Source organism: Lissotriton helveticus, chromosome 4_1 (genome assembly GCF_964261635.1).
Source record: "Lissotriton helveticus chromosome 4_1, aLisHel1.1, whole genome shotgun sequence".
In the NCBI taxonomy this organism is placed as follows: Eukaryota; Metazoa; Chordata; class Amphibia; order Caudata; family Salamandridae; genus Lissotriton; species Lissotriton helveticus.
In genome coordinates, this window is record NC_136063.1 from 403369829 (window position 1) to 403390765 (window position 20937).

Genomic DNA, 20937 nt, shown 5'->3' on the forward strand with positions numbered 1-20937 from the left:
AAGCTGCCGGCGTCGAAGAACCCAGGATTGGGCAACAAAGCCTTGGCTAATTCAAGCCCACGCGGTGGACTCAAAATGGCGTCTTGAGTGGACCAGGAGGGTCCGGGGTGCTCCTCTTCTGGAAGGGAACAAGAGCCAGTCTGGAGCAACCAGACCAGCAGCAGTGATGTCGTCGGGCGTCGTTCAGAAGGCCACAAGCCAGCGGGCTAGTAGCCAAACAACGCGGTGAGCAGCAAAAAGCAGAAGGGCCCCACGCCGATCGTGGAGATGCTGGGGGGCTGCTCTTCGGTGCTGGAGCTGCTCAGGGTTGGGGCTTCTCGGACCCCAAAGCACTCGCCAGGAGATTACTCGGCGGGCTTGCTGTGAAGAAGTCGTGCAGTCTTGGCAATAGTCGGTCCCTTGAGGTCTCTTCGCACTCACGGTTCTCAGCTTGGCTGTAGAGGTGAGTAGAGGTCGGAGGTGCCAGGGAAGCCGGGTCTTGTCGAGCTGGGCAGTCGGATTCCGGAGGAAGGACTTACAGCAGACCGCAGTGTTCTTAGGATGGTGCCTGCGGATGCAGGGTGACTACTCCTTAGTCACAAGGGAGAATCTTGAAGAAGAAATCTTGAAGTCCTTTCGCAGAAAGTCGTGTCTTGATTCCAAAGATGATCTAATTTGGAAGGGGGCCTGCTCCTACCTTTATCTGGGAAAAGGGGGCTGGCACGCGACTAAGTCCTGCCCTATGGGTGGGACCAGGAGGGGGGTGGTTACACCCCTCTCCTTTGGCGGGCTTTCCCCAGGCCAGGGGCTGGAGTGCCCCTGGAACTGGTTTCAGCCGGCCTATGCACAGTGAGCACCGGGGTGCCACTTGCAGTCACCTTCCTCTGTAGCCCTGCCTACCTGGAATACACAAAACCCTGTCTGGGACGGTGCTGGCACCGCCCCTGGCAGAAAACCCTTTGTCCTTGCCTCCTGCTCTGGGAGGACTCCCAGCAGCAGGAGGGCAGACTTGTGTCTCGGTGGCAGCATCCATTTTGTGGATGCTAAGGCTCTGTCTGACTTTAACCGGGGTTACAGGTTACATACATGTCGTGTCCCTCTAGAAGGGTGGAATGCTAACCCCGTCGCCAGAATTGGCGAGGGGTTAGTATTCCAATTCGTATGACACCTTACTCGACATGTTTTGATAAAGCGATACCAGAGTTGGCATATAACCGCGAGGATTATAATGCACTTAAGAGTATATGGTATGCGATATCATGGAAACGGCTAAGGGATAGATCCCGAAAGCCGCAGACAGGCTCAGCTCATGCCAGAGCACCATCTCACACGATTCCAAGCACTCTGCCTTCAGGATTGTTAAGGCCTGCCATAGGAGTGACTGATAGGAGATCTGTGTGTCCATTTTAGGGTTAGATATAGGTATACTATATCTAAAGCAAAGGGTGAGTACACCACCTTGCCCCAGCTGTCGTGCAGCCAGTTGTGTCAGTTTAGTTAGTCAGCCCAGGGGTGGCATAATACATGCTTCAGCCCCTGGGAGACTTCTGGGTGCACCTCAGCCCTGGGTACAGGGACTTGGAGAGGGCCCAGTGCCAATTCAGTACCTGAGTACAATTTGGATAGAGAGAACAGCTAGGCTGTGGGTCTGATTAGCAGGCCCACAGCCAGGGAAAGTCGTAAACCAGTGCAGCAAAAAGCAAAAATCTGGGTGATCATAGGATTGCAGACCCTACTCTCCTACACCATCTAAAACTGACACAACTGGCTGCACGACAGCTGGGGCAAGGTGGTGTAATCACCCTTTGCTGTAGATATAGTATACCTATATCTAACCCTAAAATGGGCACATATACTCCTATCAGTCACTCCTATGGAAGGCCTTATCAATCCTGAAGGCAGAGTGCTTGGAATTATGTGAGATGGTGCTCTGGCATGAGCTGAGCCCGTTTGCAGCTTGCGGAACCAAGTCCTAATAGCTGTTTATTTATTTATTTATTTTGAAAGTTTTGTATAGCGCGAACAAGATCTTCGCAGATATCAGAGCGCTTTACAGCGGAGGGGAGCATGTATACGCAGATACATCAGTCATGTTAACAGTACATTGAAGTGATATCATAAAACAATCAAGTAAATCAATTTAAAAGTCAAGAATAAAAAATATAAGTGTTCGAACAATTAGTACAGATGAGTAACGAGTCTTTGTAGTTGTTCCTCAGTAGTCATTCAAGTGTATTTAGCCATGAGGATCGCTTTTACTTCTCTCTTGAAAAGTATGGTGGAGGTGATAAGCCTTGTTTCAGGGGGGAGCGAGTTCCAAATCCTGGGAGCCATTCCTGAGAAAGAGCGTTTAAAAGTTTTTTCCTTGCGGAATCTTTTAGGCTTTAGCAAAAGGTTGTTTGTGCCTCTAGTGTTTCTGGAGCCTCCAGAAATCGTCAGCTTCTGAGCGAGGTATCTAGGTGAGCTCAGGTGGACCGCCTTGTGGGTCAAACAAGCTATTTTCAGGTGTATTCTGGCTTCAAACGGCAGCCAGTTCAATGATTTGAAGTCCGGGGAAATGTGTGAGTGTTTTTTTGATCCAGTGATAAGTCTCGCTGCGGCGTTTAGAGAGGCTCTTATGGGTGCCGTAGTCGCTAGGGGGAGGCCGCAGAGGGCGGTGCTGCCATATTCTATCCGAGGTATGACTAGTGATTGTACCGCAGTCTGGAAGTCTTTGGCTGGAAGGAAAGGTTTAAGTTTCCTAAGGGTGTTGATTTGGTAGTTTGCTCCCTTAGTTGCTTTGTTGATGTGTTCCTGCATGCTGAGATTGGTGTCAAGTGTTATGCCCAAAGATTTCGCTGAGTCCACGATGGTGGGTTGGACATTGAGCGCCGTTAGGTCTTTAAGCCACATTTGTGCGGTAGTGATCTTCGCTGGAGGTGAGATCAGAAGGAACTCTGTTTTTAGGGCATTGAGTTTGAGGTGATTAGTGGCCAACCAGGATTGGGTGCTTCTGATCGTTGAGTTCAGGAGTGTGATGTCTTTGGGTGATTGCAGTTTGAGATAAAGTTGGGTGTCATCAGCATACATGTGGAAGTGTACATTAGATTCTTGCAGCAAGGTTGTGAGAGGTTCCATAACTAGGTTGAACAAAGTTGGGGATAGGGAGGATCCTTGTGGTACGCCTAGCGATACGGGTCTTGGAGCGGACATCAAGTTGTTGCTCTTGAATTTCTGCGATCTGTTTTGCAAAAAGGAAGTGAACCATTTGAGCACAGTTCCAGATAGGCCCATTCTTGTGTTTAATAGTTCGAGTAAGCTCTCATGTTTGACGGTGTCAAATGCGGAGGAGAGATCAAGGAGGATGAGGAGGCAGGTATCGTTATGGTCTAGGATTTGGAGGGCGTCGTCGATTATGTGAATCATGGCAGTTTCCGTACTGTGATTAGCTCGGAAGCCTGATTGATGAGAGTTGAGAAGATCAAATTGAGTAATGTGTTTAGTCAATTGTATTTGTGCGCATTTTTCCAGCAGTTTGGCCAGAGTCGGAATGTTGGTAATGGGACGGTAGTTGTTTAGGTCAGAGGGGTCGGCTGTAGGTTTCTTTAGCAAAGGTGTTACTTGTCCAACTTTGAGGGAGTCGGGAATGATCCCTTGTTGAAGTGAGCTGTTGATGATTTTGGTCCAGAGTGGAAGGAGCGCCGGGGTAAGGACCTTGACAGCATTAGCAGGAAGGGGGTCCGTGAGGTGATTGGATGGTTTCAGAGTGCTGAGCAGTTTGCCAATTTCTTCTTCCGTGTAGGTGACAAAGGTTGACCAGTTTGCATTGTTTTTTGGTTTAGTGGGTGTTATGCGGTGGGGTTTGGGATAGAGGCTTGCGTCCATAAGGAGATCATTCTTTATGTTGTCAGTTTTTTGGTTAAAGAAAGAGGCGAAGTCTTCGCAGGAGGGAGCTTTGCATATAGTGTTGAGAGGTTGGGGTTGTTCTTTGGTTTGTGTTCGGATAAGCTCAAACAGCTTTCTCGGACGATTTTTGGCTTGGTCGAGCTGACGGCTGAAGAAGTCTGATTTTGATCGTTTTATTTTCCTGAAGTAGGCATTTCTCTTTTTCTTCAGGTTTTTTAAGTTCAGTGCAGAGGGAGCTGATCTCCAGGAGCGCTCTGCCATTCGCATGGCGCGTCTATCGTCATTGAGACTCCCGTCGTACCAGGGATTGGAGATTTTTGTGGTGGCTTTTTTTAGCTGCAAGGGTGCGACTTCATCAATTATTGCGGTCATATTGTTAAGATAGTGATCAGTCAGGGATTGGACGTCCTTAACGCCAGCCGGAGGAAGTAGTAGGTTGCAGCTGTTTGGGGGCAGAGAGTCTGAGTTTAGTTTTTTCATGTCTCTTTTCCAGACTTTGGGCCCGGCGGATTGAATAGGGTTAAATTTAACTTTTTCATTGATGAAGAACGTGATAATATGATGGTCCGACCAGTCACAGGGTTGGATAGATTCGAGTTGGATAGAGGCCTCTTTGGAGATGATAAGGTCGAGGGTAGAGCCTTTCTTGTGTGTTGGACTGTTGCAAATTTGTGTAAGGTCTAGGGCGTTAAGGAAATTCTTCAGGCCTTTTACCACCGCATCCTTATGATCGTTCCAGTGGAGGTTGAAGTCCCCAAGGTATATTTGTGTGAGTTGCCGCCCTGAGTTGGTTGAGATCATGTCCATGATTTGTTGGGAGAAGGTGAGGTTGTCACCGGGTGGGTGGTAAACGCCGTGAAGAGTGCAGATCGGTTTGCCCTCACTGATAATATCTAGGCTGATGTATTCATAGGACGTTGGGGAGGGTAGGGGAGGGGAAGGAACTTTCAGGACAGAGAGGTTGCTCCTGTATATAACTGCGATTCCGCCACCTTTTTTATTGCCAGACCTGTCAAGTCTAGTGATGTGGTAGTTGGGGGGAACCAGAATGTCCATTATAGGTGTAGAAGATTCTGTTAGCCAAGTTTCAGTCAGGATGATTAAGTCAAGATCCAACTTTAGGATGAGATCGGCGATAGCGGTGGAGTGTCTAGCGGCTGATCTGCAGTTTAGGAGAGTGCATTTGAGACGGGGTGTGTCAAGGGTGGAAGGATGTTCTGGAGCGAGGGGGACTTTACTCAGGTTACTGTGGATAGCGACTCTGTTGTTCAGTGTGGGGGGTCTAAGGGGATTGGAGTGAATCGTAGGTATGGCAGTGAGAGTGTCGGGTGTGTTGCTGAGGGGAGCTGAGTCATAGGAGCGGAGGAGGATGAATGTGTCTAGGTCCGAGAGAGGGTTGCAGGAGCGATGGGGGCGGTTTTCACGATTGAGAGCAGGGATTGAGGTCCAGTGCGGTGGGGGTCGAGTGCGAGAGTTCGCCGCCCGGGTGGGGGACCAGTTGGGAGGGGAAGTGATGATGGAGACGCGTGAGTGATGTCTAGGGTGTGTTCTGAGCAGTTGTTTGATGATGTGAATGTCTTGTTTGATCTGGTGGAGGGTGTTGGGTGGGGGGTGGCTGGAGTGTGATAGACAGAGTAGTTGTTGTTTGATGATGTGCATGTCTTCTTTGAGTTGAAGGAGTGAGGCCGTAATGTGGTCCGCAGTGGGACATGTGTTGGAGGTGGGGATGGGAGGGTCAGGCGTGGATGACATAGGGGAAAGGTTGGTGGTGCGGATGAGAGTATTGGTGGAGGGCGTAGAGTGAAGGGTGGAGGATGTGCACTTATTAGTGGTGGCGGGGGTGGGTGTTGGGTAGTGGGGGGTGAGCCTGGGAGGGGAGTGGGATTGTAGATGGGGTCGAGTTGAGTTGATGGGGGTGGCGTGTTCTGTGTGATTGGTTAGTGGGAGAAAGTGGGGGCTGAGAATGGGTGGGGGTAAAGGGTGGGGTTTGCCTTTGTGTGTGTCGGTCTGATGTTGATCTAGAATAGGCCTGTTGCTGGAGGGATCTGTGGCATCAGGGGTGAGAGGGACGGGGATGAGAGGAACGGGGATGAGGGCTGGTGTGTAGGTGGAAGGGGTGGTGTGGTTGTTGTAAGAGGGAGAGAGATCTATGTCTGTGCTTGAGGGATGTGGGGTATCTACGGTAGGTGGGATGAGGGCTGGTGTGTAGGTGGAAGGGGTGGGGTGGTTGTTGTAAGAGGGAGAGAGATCTATGTCTGTGCTTGAGGGATGTGGGGTCTCTACGGTAGGTGGGAGAATGACTAAGGTGCCGGGAGTAAAGGGGTGGTGCATGTCTTTTTGGGTGGGGGCTGTGGTATCAGGGGTGGTGAAGGGGATGAGGGCTGGAGTGTGGGGGGAAGGGGTGAGGCGGTTGGTGTAAGAGGGTAAGTAATCTATGTCTCTGCTCGACGGGAGGAAGGTAGATACGGTAGATGTGTGAGACACTGGGGTGTCGGGAGTAGAGAAGAGGTGCATGTTGTTTTGGGGTTGGGCTGGGTTAGAATGAATGTGGTTTGAGGCTGTGGTGTCAGGGGTGACGGGAATGGGTGTGGTATGGGAGGGTGACAAGGTGAGGTTGTAGGGGGGGGAGAGGGTAGATGGGTGAGTGACTGGGGTGTCGGGAGTAAAGGAGAGGTGCATGTTGTTTTGGGGTTGGGCTGGGTTAGAGTGAAAGTGGTTTGAGGCTGTGGCGTCAGGGGTGACGGGAGTGGGTGTGGTATGGGAGGGTGACAAGGTGAGGTTGTAGGAGGGGGTGAGGGTGCCGCTGGAATGTGTGTGTGTGGGATCTATGTCTGTAAATGTGGAGAGCGAGGTAGCTACATTGGGTGGGTGAATGTCTAAGGTGCAGGGGGTGGAGAGAAGGTGCGTGTCGATTTGTGGTTGAGCTAGGTTAGAAGTGTTGTTGTTGGGGGCTGTGAATTCAGGGGTGATAGGCCTGCGGGTGCTATGAGTGGGGGTCCGATGACTGGCGAGGTGCTGTTTGAACGTGGGGAACAGCTTGTCTAGTAGTTCCAGGTTCTTGTCAGTGGATTGAATTAGGATAATTCCGTTATTGTATATAGTTATGGTTGTTTTGCCCGGGAAGAGTTGTGATGGAGTGATGGAGAGTTTTAGGCCATGCGCGAAATTCCTGGAGGTGGCGACGGTGAGTAAGGTGCGGAACGTGTTTCTCCATTGGGCTCTGCGTGTGGTGTGGAAGATAATATCAATGTTCAGTGAACCATTGACTGGTGAGAAGTAGGTGTCTGCACAAGGAGTTTCCGGGTGGGACCTCAGGAGGTTGTGTTTAAAGCGTTTAGCGGCTTGTTTGGTGAGTGAAGGTGGGTAGTTGATTTTGTATGTGTGGTTGCCGATAGGTTCCATAATGGGAGGACAGTCTAGGTAGGTGTAGGAGTGAGGGTGTAGGGGGGAGGGTGCACTGTCCTAAACAGTTGCAAGGGCCTATGATAACGCTATACCATGTACTCTTAAGTGCATTATCAACCTCGCGGTTAAATGCTAACTCTGGTATAACATTATCAAAACATGTCGAGTAAGGTGTCATACGATTTGGAATACTACGCCCTCGCCAATTCTGGCGACGGGGGTAGCATTCCACCCTTCTAGAGGGACACGACATGTATGTAACTGTGAACCCCGGTTAAAGTTAACTCGAGCCTCAGCATCACAAAATAGATGCTGCCACCGCAGACACAAGTCTGACCTCCTGCTGGGAGTCCTTCCAGCGAGGATGGCTTGGACAAAGGGTTTCCTGCCTTGGGAGGTGCTAGCACCACCCCAGACAGGATTTTGTGTATTGAGGTAGGGAGGCCTGAAAGGAATGAGACTTGCCTGGGGCACACAAGGTGCCCTGTGCATTCACCGGTTCAAACCAGTTGCTGGGGCATCCCTGCCCCAGCTCTGCCGGGAAACCGGACAAAGGATAGGGGTTGTAGCCACCCCCCTTCCTGGTCCCACCCAGGGGAGGGACCTAGTCAGTAGTGCAGCCCCCTTTAGGAGAATAAAGGTAGGAGCTGGTCCCATTCCAAATTAGATTATCCTGAACTATTCATCAAGAAGAAAGTCTGGCCTTCGACGTTCTGCTCCACAGAAGACTGAAGAATCTCCCTTGTGGACAAGGAGTGTCCACCCTGCAACTGCAGGCACCATCAAGCGTCCAGCGGCTTCACTTTGTCGTCTTCCGTCGAGGATCCAGACTTCAGAGCCCGACGAGACCCGGATTCCCAGACCTCTCCGACCTCAACCTGCATCTACAGCAAAGCTGAGACCCGTGTGTGCGACGAGACACGTGGGACCGGCCATCTTGAACGAACCTGCACTTCGCTTCCAGCACGACTCCCGAGGTAAACTCGACCAAGTTCTTTGGGGACTGAGAAGCCCCAACCCCAAGCAGCCCCTGCACCGAAGATCAGCCCTCCAGCATCCACGAGATCTGCGTGGGGCCCTTCTGCTTTGTTGCTGCTCGACGCGTTGTCTGGTCACTTGCCGGCTGGCTAGTGGCCTCCCAGACGACGAACCTTTGAATCTTTGCTGCTGGTCTGGTTGCTCCAGACTGGCCCTTGCTCCCTTCCAAAAGAGGGGCACCCCGGACTCTCCTAGTCCGCACCAGACGCTTTCTTCACTCACCGCGTGGGTTACCTTTGCCAAGGCCTGTTGAGTCCAATCCCGGATCCGACACCGCCGACAGCGAGAGCCTGCGTGGGACAGCTCGTGCCTCCATCCTGGTCGTCGAAGACGCCTCCTGGTCCACGTGGCTGCAGAGTCAAGCGTCCACTCTTCACCTGATCGTGACAACGACATCTGGTTCCTTCCTGGTTCCACTCCAGTCACTGGCTAGTGACTGTGAACATTGTCCCCTCTGCTTTCAGGTCTCCTTCTTCAACAATCCACCCTTGGATTGCACCGGACATCTTCCTCCTGGTCGCCTGCAGCATCTTTTCTTTCAGGCTCCATTGACTTCAACGCGAGAACCCGACGCACTTTGACACCTATGCACCCGCGGCCCGTGGGTGAGCTAACACGAGCATTTCGGTGCACAAGGGTAGTTTAACTGTCCTAGTGTCGAGTTCCACAGTCGTTTTAGTCCTACCTAGTTAGGATTGTCCGTACTCACCTTTAACTTGAACTGTACTGTCCATAGACGTTGTTACGCATCTCGCGTGTGAGTTCACACTCTGCACACGCGTTCCGTGGGCCTCCTATTGCTTACCTGAAGTTAGTATAGCGTGGTCCCATCGATCCTACAGCCTCTGGACAGCTCCATTCCTTGTGTCGACTCTCACATTCCACTTACTTAGTATATGGTTTGTCGTGCCCCTGGGGCACCATTGTAATTTTGTGCAACTTGTAGTATTTTTCGTAAGAGATTGTCATGTGCTTAGCCCTCTGACCTCATAAAGAGTTCAGAGGTGTTGTTATTAATAAATATACTGTTTATTTTTATAACAACCTGTGTGGTGTCCTTTCACTTGGTATTCAAGGGGTTATATTGTGGTAAAACAGCTGGCTTTATCTTAAGTGTTGAAGCCACTTAACCACTGCGCACTGTTGCTCGTGGGGTTCTACCTAGAGAACAACGCTCTGTGTTTCACAATTTATCAACATGATAAAACATTTAAACCAAATTAATCACTACATCTTTTTATGAAGTTTTTGCTCATTGGAGCTTCAAAAGTGTATATTTAACAATGAACAATTCCACACTATATTGGTTTCAATCACAATAAAGTCTTAATACATTTTACAAAATAAACAATGTATTCAAAACATTCTCCACGACGTTTCTTCTTTAAGCCCAATGCATTTCGAGCTCAGCGAGCTCTTCGTCGGGGGCCTGTAAATGATCTCGAAGTAGTGGCTTTTCCATCAACCTTAAATGAAACGTGCTAGTCTTTAAACCTTCTCTCAAGGATGATCCAAGTCGCTAGTTATAAATGTTCAAAAATCTTCCGTGACTCGACTTTCTCAAACGTTTCAACCAAGCTCCTTACTCGGCAACCTGGCTTCACATGCCAAAAGAGTTTAGCCTAAGACTGCTTTGTCCAAACTACCATTAGGATAGCTGGTCTATAAGGTTGACTTACAACCAATCACCATAAGGGTTGTTTGGACTGATACAAGGTGATCACTAGAACTAGTGAGCATCATATATCAGGCCAACTTCTCACAAGGTCCTACTCATATCTTGCCCTGCTTTAATGGAATGAGGTTCCCTTTACATGTTCGTCTGTGTACTGACCAGAATACGCTTAGGAAATTACAGCAAACAGTGCTGTTTTAATTCCTAGCTTTCTTGGCCTATATTCTGCTCAGCGCAGAGATACCCCTCCCGGGGTGATTAGCGCACATTATAGATTAAATGTACATAATGTGACATAATTCGCCCCCAGTTTGCAGCACAGGGACAAAGCAGCTGAAGGAGCCTGCTGGGTAAGTTGGTAACTCAAATTCTTCAAGCTGCTTTCACTGCTGCCGTGCAGCACCGAGGACTAGGACCTGATGTACAGAGTTGCACCCGAGTTTGCTGAATCCAGAAGTGCTGTCTGAGAGTTGCTGGGACCCTCAGAAGCTGCGTTATCAACTCAGAAAGGATTGGCCTGTGACCACGACAACGGGCAATTGGTAGTCCAGTGGCGACTGGACTTCGGACCAGACCAGAGAGGACTTTGTTGGATGTCGACTAGGGCCCACTCACCATCTTCGTGTACCGAGGAATACCTTCAGAAAAAACGCGTGCACAGCATCTTTAGAGCATCTTCAGCAACCTTCATTCCTTGCATCAGGACCACTCCATAGGAGTCCATTACAATGCAGATAAAGTGCCTACAACTGCTGAAGGACTGCTTGAGGACCTTGCTTGGCCCCCTAACTAGCTCCCTGCATGACTTGGTCGCCCAAGTACTTCTAACCAACCACATTGTGATTTTGCCAAGCCTTGTTTGTAGTTGGGTGAAATTTTACTGATTTATTATTGCTTGTAAAATCTGTATCACTGGAACCCTCCGGTGGATTTTTACTTTCTAGTGTTTAATGCTTATGAAAGTATAACCTATTTTTATAAATTGGTGTTAATTTCATTTTTTTTTTTGGTGCGGTTTAAATTCTAAACACTTGTTCCTTGTGTAAGCCTTGCTGCTCAGTATCACAGCTGCCCAGGGTTGAGTTGAAGTGTTTCCAGACGAATCCCACTGACCTAAAAGGGTTGGTAAGTGTATTGCATAGTGAGGCAAGCTGTAGGCACTACTTCCTCGCTTGCTGTGTCTTGGTAAAAAGCCCATTGCTCCTATACTAGAGATATACATTCAGAAATGCCTGCCGATTTTAACATATGGAATGGGGTATCTGGGGTTGTTGGGATGCACATGCATTGCAGATCGAGGAGAATAGATTCTGCCGTCTGTTACTAGGCATTCCTCCCTCATCCCTGCATTTCTCCCTACACTTGGAGCTAGCCATGGAGTATGTCCAAGACACCCTGAATGTTGCCCCCCTGCCTCTTTGGTGTTCGATTTGGTCCAGCAGAGAAGCCGAATTCAATTGGGCTGTTATTAGAGACTGTCTAACCTGTGCCTGTTGCTTGGCCATTACATGGTTACAATATATAAACACGCATTTACAATGCAATAGGTCTCGCAGCATTAAAGTTTGAGTTACTGCCATTGTACATGACAATGCTTTGCATTAATTTTTTTTTTTAATCTGCAATTGGTGTATAAACATTGTTTGTGAATGGTTAGCTGTTGCTTACCCATTTTATCAGCACAAAAAAGCATGTTGCCTCTGAGAGCTGGCCAACTCCTTGGAAGGGAGGGGTGTCAAGCAGAAGCAGATTTGTTACTGTTTCTGCATCGCTCTGTACATTTACCGAATAAAGTCTGCCTAAAGAAGCCATATGGTCTAATTTAGAAAGAAAGTACAATTATTTTCTCTACGTCAAAGTTGTGTTTTTTATTTACGAGGACCTCAAAAAGCAACAAAACTGCTATGTATCTGAGGCAGCGATTCACTGAATGCCTGTTTTTAAGCAGACCGTATTTGTTTTCACATTGCATGCATTTTTAGCACCTTACAGAAATAAAGAACAAAATGCATTCGAGTCTGGGAAGAGTTGTACACGCTGTATGAAGGGATGGGGCAATTAAAAGAACAGCCTGCCCCTGTGTACCATTACAGCGAAACTGCCCCTAGGCCCGACCCTTTCCATTAAATAGTTGCATGCGAGAAGGCAGATCGGAACTGTGACACTGCATTACCCACGACAGAGAAATGTGAAGTCAGCGTAAGAGACGGGGCTTTGGTCTTGGAAAAGCGCTGAGCGGGGAAAGTTTTGGTTGATGCAGGAAAGGAGGCTCCTTTGAAGCTGTGGTGTGTCCGCTCGTGAAGGAGAAAGTGGCGACAGCCTCCCCCTCCTCACCTTTGGATAGAATGCCACGTCTGGTCAGAGATAAGCAGCGGCCGCCCCACGTGGCCAAGACTGTCTCCATTGACAAAGCCAATAGTTCTGACTTGATGTTGGTATTATATTACTTGTTTTATCATATACCTGGATGCAATGACAGAAACAGCAAAATACAAGTCGGGCGGCACACTATGCTAGAACAGATTTTTAGTTTGTGTTTTTGAGCCACGCCCTTTATTACACTGCCCACGCCCCTTTGAGAGACACCCCTCCCCCAGTTTTTTCATCCCTTTTAAAGCCCTGTCCGTGATAGACCTACTTTGTGTATGCAATGAAAGTTTCACCACTGCAGTCATTGGGGACTTGCTTTGTGTAAATAAAGCTGACACTGAATCTGACATGGCGATGTTTGTTGTTGCAACAGTGATTTGCATGAAAGAGCACGCGGGAGGCAGATGTGAAGAAAAAAAACGTTTCTGTCCATTTTTTCACGCCTCAGGCCAAGTACTGGTTGTGTTACTGCACGGAGGCTTTGTTTATGTGTAAATAGTGATGCCCTTTTGTCATCGGGTGCGAAAAGAATTAATGGCGGGTGTTCATAAGGTAACGACTAAAAGCAGTGCAAATTTAGCATGTGGGAGCTGGGCCAATGCCCGGGACACACAACTATGACGGGGCGCAGGAGCCGGCTGGTTTCCTGCAAAACGTATGGAAGGTCCTGGTTCAATAGCACCAGGGGGTACAATGCGCGAGGTAGGCGGGGGCAGCTTGTTTAATGGCACACCTTGCTTAACTGCACCAGAGGGGGCGTTGTGTGAGAGTTAGGGGAGCACCTTATTTATTGTACCAGAGGGGGGTGCACATTGTTTCTGCCATGGCAAGGGTACTGTTAGAGGTAAGGGGTGCCACATATTTACCGATATCTGCACGACACTATGCATGAGGTAAGGGCAGAGCTAGGTGACGGTCATCAGGGTGGCACTGTGCAAGAGGTACTGGTAGCGCAGAGGTAGTGTGCAGGAGGTGAAGACGTAACTTGTTTTGAGGCGCTGTGCAGTGCAAGAGATACGCGGCGGTTGAGGGGCACCGTGTAAGAAATCCACTAGGGGTTGAGGGGATCCCTAAGTGGAGTGAAAAGCGGTGGGCAGGGTAAGGACACCGAGGCCAAAAACAATGTGCGGGTAGAAAGCTACAACTTAACAAGTCAAATACCGCTGCTTCCTGAAATAAAGCCTGCCTGTTTATCAGCACCGCGCCCCCCTCTGCAGACTCCCCCTGCATTCCAAAGTCAGTCACGTGAACTCTTCCCGAGGTGCGCGACGTGATCCGATTCTTTCTGCCATGCTGAAAACAGCAGAAGTTCACGTGTGCTCTGTAATCCTATGGCAAAGTGCTGCACGTGGCCAGGTCTTGTATCCACATTCCACTCGTTGTCGGCTGAGCCGACAGCTATAGTTCTCTGGCGAGAACGCGTTTCGCGCGTTTCTAGCCGAGACCTAAAAATTGCTTCTCTGCACTTGAATGTGCCTCTCTGTTTGAGCACCCGGAGTTCATCCAAAAAAAGTGGGTCCGGGATAGTTTTGCAAGCCCAAACAAATTACTAGGGAACTAATGGAAGTGGCCAAACCTTCAGTCAAAGATTATTCTATTATCCAAGCAACTCCAACAATTGCTCCGTATTTATTAAAGGTGGCCAACGTTTATGAATGAACACTGTTGGCAAGATTTAGGCTGGGTTCCTTTCACTGGTCGATATGTTTTCCCATAGGACAGTACTCCTCTGACACTGTTGCCATTTGTCCATGTGATGAGCAATCTAGTCAAACCTTTTTACATTTTATCTTCTGTCAATTTTACCTGCTGTTTACTAGGAAGTTTTTATTACCATTACTGCACAGATACAAATTTTCAAAGTGCAAAGCGGCCCACTTCTATTTACTGCATCTTAACGATTGTAATGTCTGCCATGCAGTTGCTATTTTTCTGAAGTGCACTTAAAATAAAAGAATGAAGTTTGCTGTTTTGATTAAAAAGCTTTTTTATTCTCTTTTAAAAAAAATGATTGACCTGGCATTCCTTTAAGGGTATGTGACTGCTTTTTAGTTGGTATTCATTATGCACCTTGTTGAGGCCCCTGGAATCAGAACTCTTGCACTGGCACTTTATTCAACGTAAAACACAATGAGTTTTTTGTGTAAAAATGTGGTTGTCTGTAATTTACTTGACATAATGCACTTGGAACTTCATTTCTTGGATTGTCACCCTAATATCTGTTCTTGTATAAGGAACTGTTTCATTTTTACATATTGGTCGTTATTTTTTAAGCTGTGTGGGTACTATGTAGTTTGTTTTTATCGTTTGTATCTTTTATGATCTGCCTTTGGAAGATCGAATAAAGACAATTTGATTGATTGATAGACAGCTGGAAAAGAAATATTGAAATGCAAGCCCTTAAAATTCACTGATAAGTATTTTCCTTATGTTTTAGTAAGTTCAGTCAATCATTTTCAAAACATGGTTCTAAATTGCTTGTGTGTAATCTTGGTATAATGCAATGAAATAGTTTAAATATTGAATTTAATAAGCAGATATAGAATTTTATTTATCTGATAGTCTACTAGCCGCAGATTGCTTAACGTAGAATTATCCCCAGGCGTGAGACTGGATCCGAAAAAATTTTGTCCAGCATCCCTGCGTGCCGGGGGAACGGCATCACGCGACTCCGCCCAGGCGTCGTACGAAACATCAGCGAGGTCACATAGTCCCACCCCGGTGTGCCTACTTCAGTTTTTTCCTTTTCCGTGTGTAACGCGGATCCGGTTCGTGCTCCGGGCCTGTTTAGGCCTTTCCCTTTCCCTATTGTGCGTGTTTGTGGGAACAGTGTGCGGATGCTTTCGAGCTTTAAGACCTGCTCGTCTTGTGGACGTCTGATGTCGGCGACAGACCCTCACCTCATTTGCATGTGTTGTTTGGGGGAAGATCACGGCTCCACTGATTGCGAGGCTTGCCAACAGTTGAAGCTGAAGTCTCGGCAGGAGTGCCGGATGAAACTTCTCTCGGCTCGCATGTCCAAATCGGCTTTGTCACCTCGATCAGCTTCTGCGGAAGTATTTCGGCACAGCCGTCGTCGTCGTCCTCATTCTTCTCCTAAGCCGAAAGAGCGTCGCTCCCCTGTCGGTAAGTGTCGCAGTTTGGCCCCGATGGCTGGTTTTCGGCCTGGGGCTTGGGCTCTCCGCGGGTGATGCGGTCCTGTGTGTCGTCCCCCCTATCCACCGTTTCCCGTGAGGGGGGGCGTCGGGAGCCCAGATGGAGACATATGCGGTGGCTTTGCAGGCCTCGCTGGCTTGTCCTCCTCCCCCTCATGGGACGACACTGTGCGGGGCCTCAGCGGCGTCGCCGGCGGCTCCAGCCCCGACTGGCTCGGATCTTGCTCAGAGGATGTGGTGCGGCCCTTCTGGGTTCCCTCCTTCGGACAACGCACCTCTGCTTCGCTGCAAACTCACGCGGAGTCCCTGTGGTGTCGCCGGGGTTCGGGTCGCATCCCGAGCCCCTCTCGTCCCTATGGACAGGCGATCTTGTCTGAGGCCTAGGTGACGCTGCTATGGCGCCGACAGCTGCTGACCCTGGCGGCGCCTCTCATCATGGATCGAGGTTGGCGGGGGACCCTGCGTCCCACCCCGAGCCCCTCTCGTCCCTCCACACAGGCGGCTGCCTCATCGGAGGTCGAGTCGGCCCTGGGGTCAGCGGGCCCCTCTCGCCCCCTCATGGGTTGAACCTTGCGGGGAACTCCTTGTCACTCCCCGGGGCCCTCTCGTCCCTCCACGTAGGTGGCTGCCTCGTCGGAGGTTGAGTTGGCGCCGTCCCTTAGCCGCCTCAGCTCCGGCCCAACCCCGGTCTCCTGCGGCATGTGGTGTGGAGACCTGTCCGGCGTCTTCTTTGGCGCTGGACGATGAGGACGTCCTGCCTCAGGGTGCCGACTCTACGGCACGGGACAGGCGTTCTGTCGTGGACTTGTCCTCGGACGCCCACTCTTCCCCGGAGGTTGGGTGCCTGCTGGTGTCATCCTCGCCGGTGACGGGCCGCCGCGTCATGGCTTTTTCCCCGACGTCATCAAAGGACGGCTCCTCGCCGTTGCCGCAGTTTTCCCCGGAGGAGCCACAGGTCCCCCACTCCTTTCCGGACCTGGCCCTTCCCCACTCCGATTGGCTTAGGAGACTTCAGCCTTAGTTTGTAGCCGTCTCCTACGGAGGAGCTTCTTTCCCCACCGTGGGGCCCTACAGAGGCGGGTGTGGCCTTTGGTCGCGCTGTTTCCTTGGCTGTGGGTATCTTACGCATGGGTGATCCGGCTGCACATTTCCCAGCGGATCATCTTCTGGAAGTTCTCCACCAGGGCTCTGGGAGGTAGCTGCTGCTTCCCTTTGAGTGGTCGCTCCTTGCTTCTCTGACGGGGACTTGGGGGCGCCCTGCCACGCGGGATCCGGTGCCCCTACACCTTCTGCACCTTCCAGCACCGCGTGACCCGGTGTGTCTTTCCCTCCACCTCTGTCTCGAGTCCCCTTTTGCGGACTGTCTTTCCATCCCTGCCGCCGCTGTTTTCTCCACCATCACGGGAGTCCCGCTGGCTGGACTCTTGGGGGCGCAATATTTTCTTCTTCGACCAGTGCGGCCCTGCGGGCCCTTAACACTTAAGGGCCACCTCTTACTTGACTTGTGGGGCTTGGGGAAGTCGCTTGGATCTGCTGCTTCTCGGGAGGATGCTGGAGTTGATTTGCGGCACCATGCGTTGTATGGCCGGGAACTGGCGACGTTTATTCTTCGCTCCGCTCTGGACATGTCGGAGGTGCTTGGTTGTGCCAGGTCTTCTTCTGTTACCCTTCGCTGCCATGCTTGGCTTCGGGACAGTGTGTTCCCGGAAAATGTGCTGGAATGGCTGGTAGATCTAACCTTTGATGGCACTCTTTTGTTCCATGCCCGGGCAGACTAGGCCATCCGGAGGTCCTTGGCGGGGCTTCAGCCTCCTCCTCCTCCTCCTTCTTCTCCCCCTCAGTGACCTGTGAGTTGATCTGGTCTTTGGGTGCTGTTCTTTCGTTGGGGCGGGTCGCCCCAGTTGTGTGATCAGTGTGCTTTATGTGCATTCGAGTCCTCTTGTTGGGACTGTGGTTCTGTTGCCTGCTGGCGGCCCTTCTTCACTGTGTGTTTTTGTTCTGGGTTATCTACACCAGGTTGGCCCTGAGATTAGGCCTTCTGGTTTTTCTCTTTGGCTGCTTGTCAAGCCTTCAGCTGGGTTTTAACCCACGGCTCTTTCTGTTGTCCTCTGCTGCAGAAGTTTCTTCCCAAGAGGGTTCCCATGTCTTGAGACTTAACATACCCTATGTGGGGTAGTGGTAGCTGTTATATAGCTTGTTCTGTGCTGGGGAGTTGTGGTCGCCTTCGGGCCTCTGCTCTCCATGGCGTTTACGTACGTTGCAGGTGCAATTCCCTTATTGCTGGTTTGTAATGCCTTGATGGCGCCCCGGGGTGTCTTTCTCCGGGGTCGCTGCGCTGTTCGCCTAGTCTGTCTGTGGCCTGGCGTCGTGGCTCTGGTTCTACGTCTTTTTGGGTCGTGTATGTGGGCCCCTCTCTGAATTGTGCCCGGGCCCTTCTTCACCTTCATGTTCTCTGTCCTGGGGGCTGAGATGGATTTTGTGTTCCTCCCTCTTTCAGGCGCAGCGTGCCAGGTTTTCCTGGGTGCCCCGGGCTACTCTTTCTGTTTCCGACTGCTTATAGCTGTCGGCGCCGTTCTGTCTGGTCTCTTGACTTCTGGCTGTGGTGGGCTCATCTGCCCTCTTCCCGGGGTGTGTTCCCGGTGGGGTGGCTTGCCTTCTTTTTCCCTCGTCTCATTGGAGCCTCTAGGTTGATCTTCCTATTCCTTGTCCTTGGATGAAGGTTCTGTTACCTTGTATGGGCGTGGGTGGGGTGCTTCGGCCTCCTCTTGCCTTGACCTTGTTTTCTCAGTTGAGTGAATGGGCTTCCTCTTATTTCTTCTCCCCCCCCCTTTGGGGTCGGTGGTGTTCTGCTTGTAGGGGTTTCCCTTGCCTGGGGGGGACTGGGCTCCTCGCCCTGTCCGTTGGACTAGTCCCCGGTGGGACCCTCTGTTTTGTCCAGGCTGGTGGGTTCCTCTCGCAGACACTCCTTCCCCGTGGGTATGGCTAGGGTATCTATTCTACGTTAAGGAATCTGTGGCTAGTAGTCTCTATAAGATGTACGAGTTACTTACCTTCGGTAACGATGTATCTGGTAGAGACGATTCTAGCCACAGATTCCTTCACGGCCCGCTCTTCCTCCCCGTTCTGCGAGGACCTTTGGCTTGGTCTTCTGCACTCGCCTTCCGGGGGGTGGCTATGTCTTCTGTGAGTACATCCCTTTTCTCTTTTTGACTGGATGATTCGTCTTGTTTCTTGTTCCTTTCCTCCTCTTTGGCACATTGGAGGATGGGTTTAGAGGTACTCCTGTGGGAGCGGGCAGGGGAGGGGGGCTGTCTACATACAGGCACGGTGACTACTCTGTTCTTTCCGTTTTCTCCCTGCCTTTGGGTACTGCAGTGTTGACACTGCTCCTTATGGTGTTGTTCGTCACAATTCCTTTTTTACAATTTTTCTGCTCTTTCGCACACTGTTTCCATACTCCCACAGTTTTGTCTGAGTTCTCCGGAGAAAACTGACATAGGTACGCCGGGGTGGGACTTATGTGATCTCGCTGACGTCATGTACTCGGACGACGCCCGTGCGGAGTCACGTGATGCCGTCCCCCCCCCCGGCGCAGGGATGCTGGGCAAAAAATGTATGGATCCAGTCTCACTCCTGGGTATAATTCTACATTAAGGAATCTGGGGCTAGAATCGCCTCTACCAGATACATCGTTCCCGAAGGTAAGTAACTTGTACTTTGATGAATGTGTGAAGTAATTGCTATACAATAAAAAAAATCTCTGTTTGCAGGCATTTGCAAGTAAAATTACTGGTATGCTGTTGGATCTGTCTGCTGCTCAGCTTCTTCTTCTGCTAGCGAGTGAAGATTCACTGAGGGCAAGAGTGGACGAAGCAATGGAACTTATTATAGCTCATGGAAGGTATGCAGATGGCCTTTATTTATTCACTTAATTGAACATTCCCAGGATCTTCTAAACCTTCATACCAAATTAGTCATGTGTGTACTGCAGATTACATTTTTATCAAGAATCATTAATTAAATGAGATTAAAGCTCACTGACCACTATAGTGATTTTTTTCTAAACAAAATTTGATCTGTTGTAATGGAAATATTATCAGACTGCCTACCTTTAAAATTCACATTCTCATTTTCACTATCCTTTAGCAGATTGTTCATGCAAGTCACCCGACGCCGGATAACAATACCTTGTGCACCGGGGCACATCTAAATGCTACCATGGCTCACAGTGCATGCTTGCTACACTGCTTTTGCTTATCACAATTACTGGCATGGCACGCTGCACTCACCAGCACTTTAGAAACACTACTTGCCAGAAATACAATTTACCAGTGACACATGGCACTCTTTTTGTTCACACACAGTACATTGAGTAACCCTCATACTCAAAACTAGTTAATTTTTATGCTGCGTGTTGACGTCACAGCCCAGCTAAATGCAGACAGGCCGCAGAACTTCTGACTTGCTGTCCAGGTTACAGCACATTAATTGTGCATGTGGCCACTCGGCACATTCCTGAGAGACATAGCACACTCATGATATGCAACACACAATATACACATATCTGGAAGAGACACGTTAGTGATAGATTCCTTACATTAGAATATCCCCAGGCGTCAGACTGGATCTGGAAAGTTTTGCGTAGCAGTACCCATGCGCGTCGGTAGGCGTCGTCCGCGGCTCCGCGTCTGTCGTGGGCGCCGTGATGACGTCATCGGAGTACTTAGACGCCGCTGTAGGAGAGTGGGGTCTGCAATCCTATGGTCACCCCAGATTTTTGCTTTTTGCTTCACTGGTTTACGAATTTCCCTGGCTGTGGACCTGCTAATCAGACCCACAGCCTAGCTGTTCTCGCTCTAAATTTACAACCATGTACTTTAGGTGCATTTACCAATTGGTACTGGGCCACCTTATCAGTCCCTGTACAGTGTACCTTAGGTATCCAGGGCATAGGTGTACCCAGGGCCTATCAGGGGCTGAAGCATGTATTATGCCACCCCTGGCTGGCCATCTAAAACAGACACAACTGGCTGCATGATAGCTGGGGCAAGGTGGTGTAATCACCCTTTTCTATAGATATAGTATACCTATATCTAACCCTAAAATGGACACATATACTCCTATCAGTCACTCCTATGGCAGGCCTTATCAATCCTGAAGGCAGAGTGCTTGGAATTATGTGAGATGGTGCTCTGGCATGAGCTGAGCCCGTCTGCAGCTTGCGGAACCAAGTCCTAATAGCTGTTCCATGATAACGCTATACCATATACTCTTAAGTGCATTATCAACCTCGCTGTTAAATGCGAACTCTGGTATAACATTATCAAAACATGTCGAGTAAGGTGTCATACGAATTGGAATACTACCCCCTCGCCAATTCTGGCGACGGGGGTAGCATTCCACCCTTCTAGACGGACACAACATGTATGT

General features: G+C 49.8%; 1 protein-coding gene across 19 annotated transcripts in view; it reads left to right on the forward strand.

The window, feature by feature from the left end:
* UBR5 (ubiquitin protein ligase E3 component n-recognin 5) overlaps nt 1–20937 on the forward strand; it is a 2132574-nt gene that overhangs the window by 1792684 nt on the left and 318953 nt on the right. For all 19 annotated transcript variants that reach the window (XM_078686916.1, XM_078686920.1, XM_078686919.1 and 16 more), the window contains one exon: nt 19278–19408. In XM_078686916.1, the coding sequence (XP_078543042.1) occupies nt 19278–19408 (131 nt within the window). The remainder of the gene's footprint in view (nt 1–19277; nt 19409–20937) is intronic.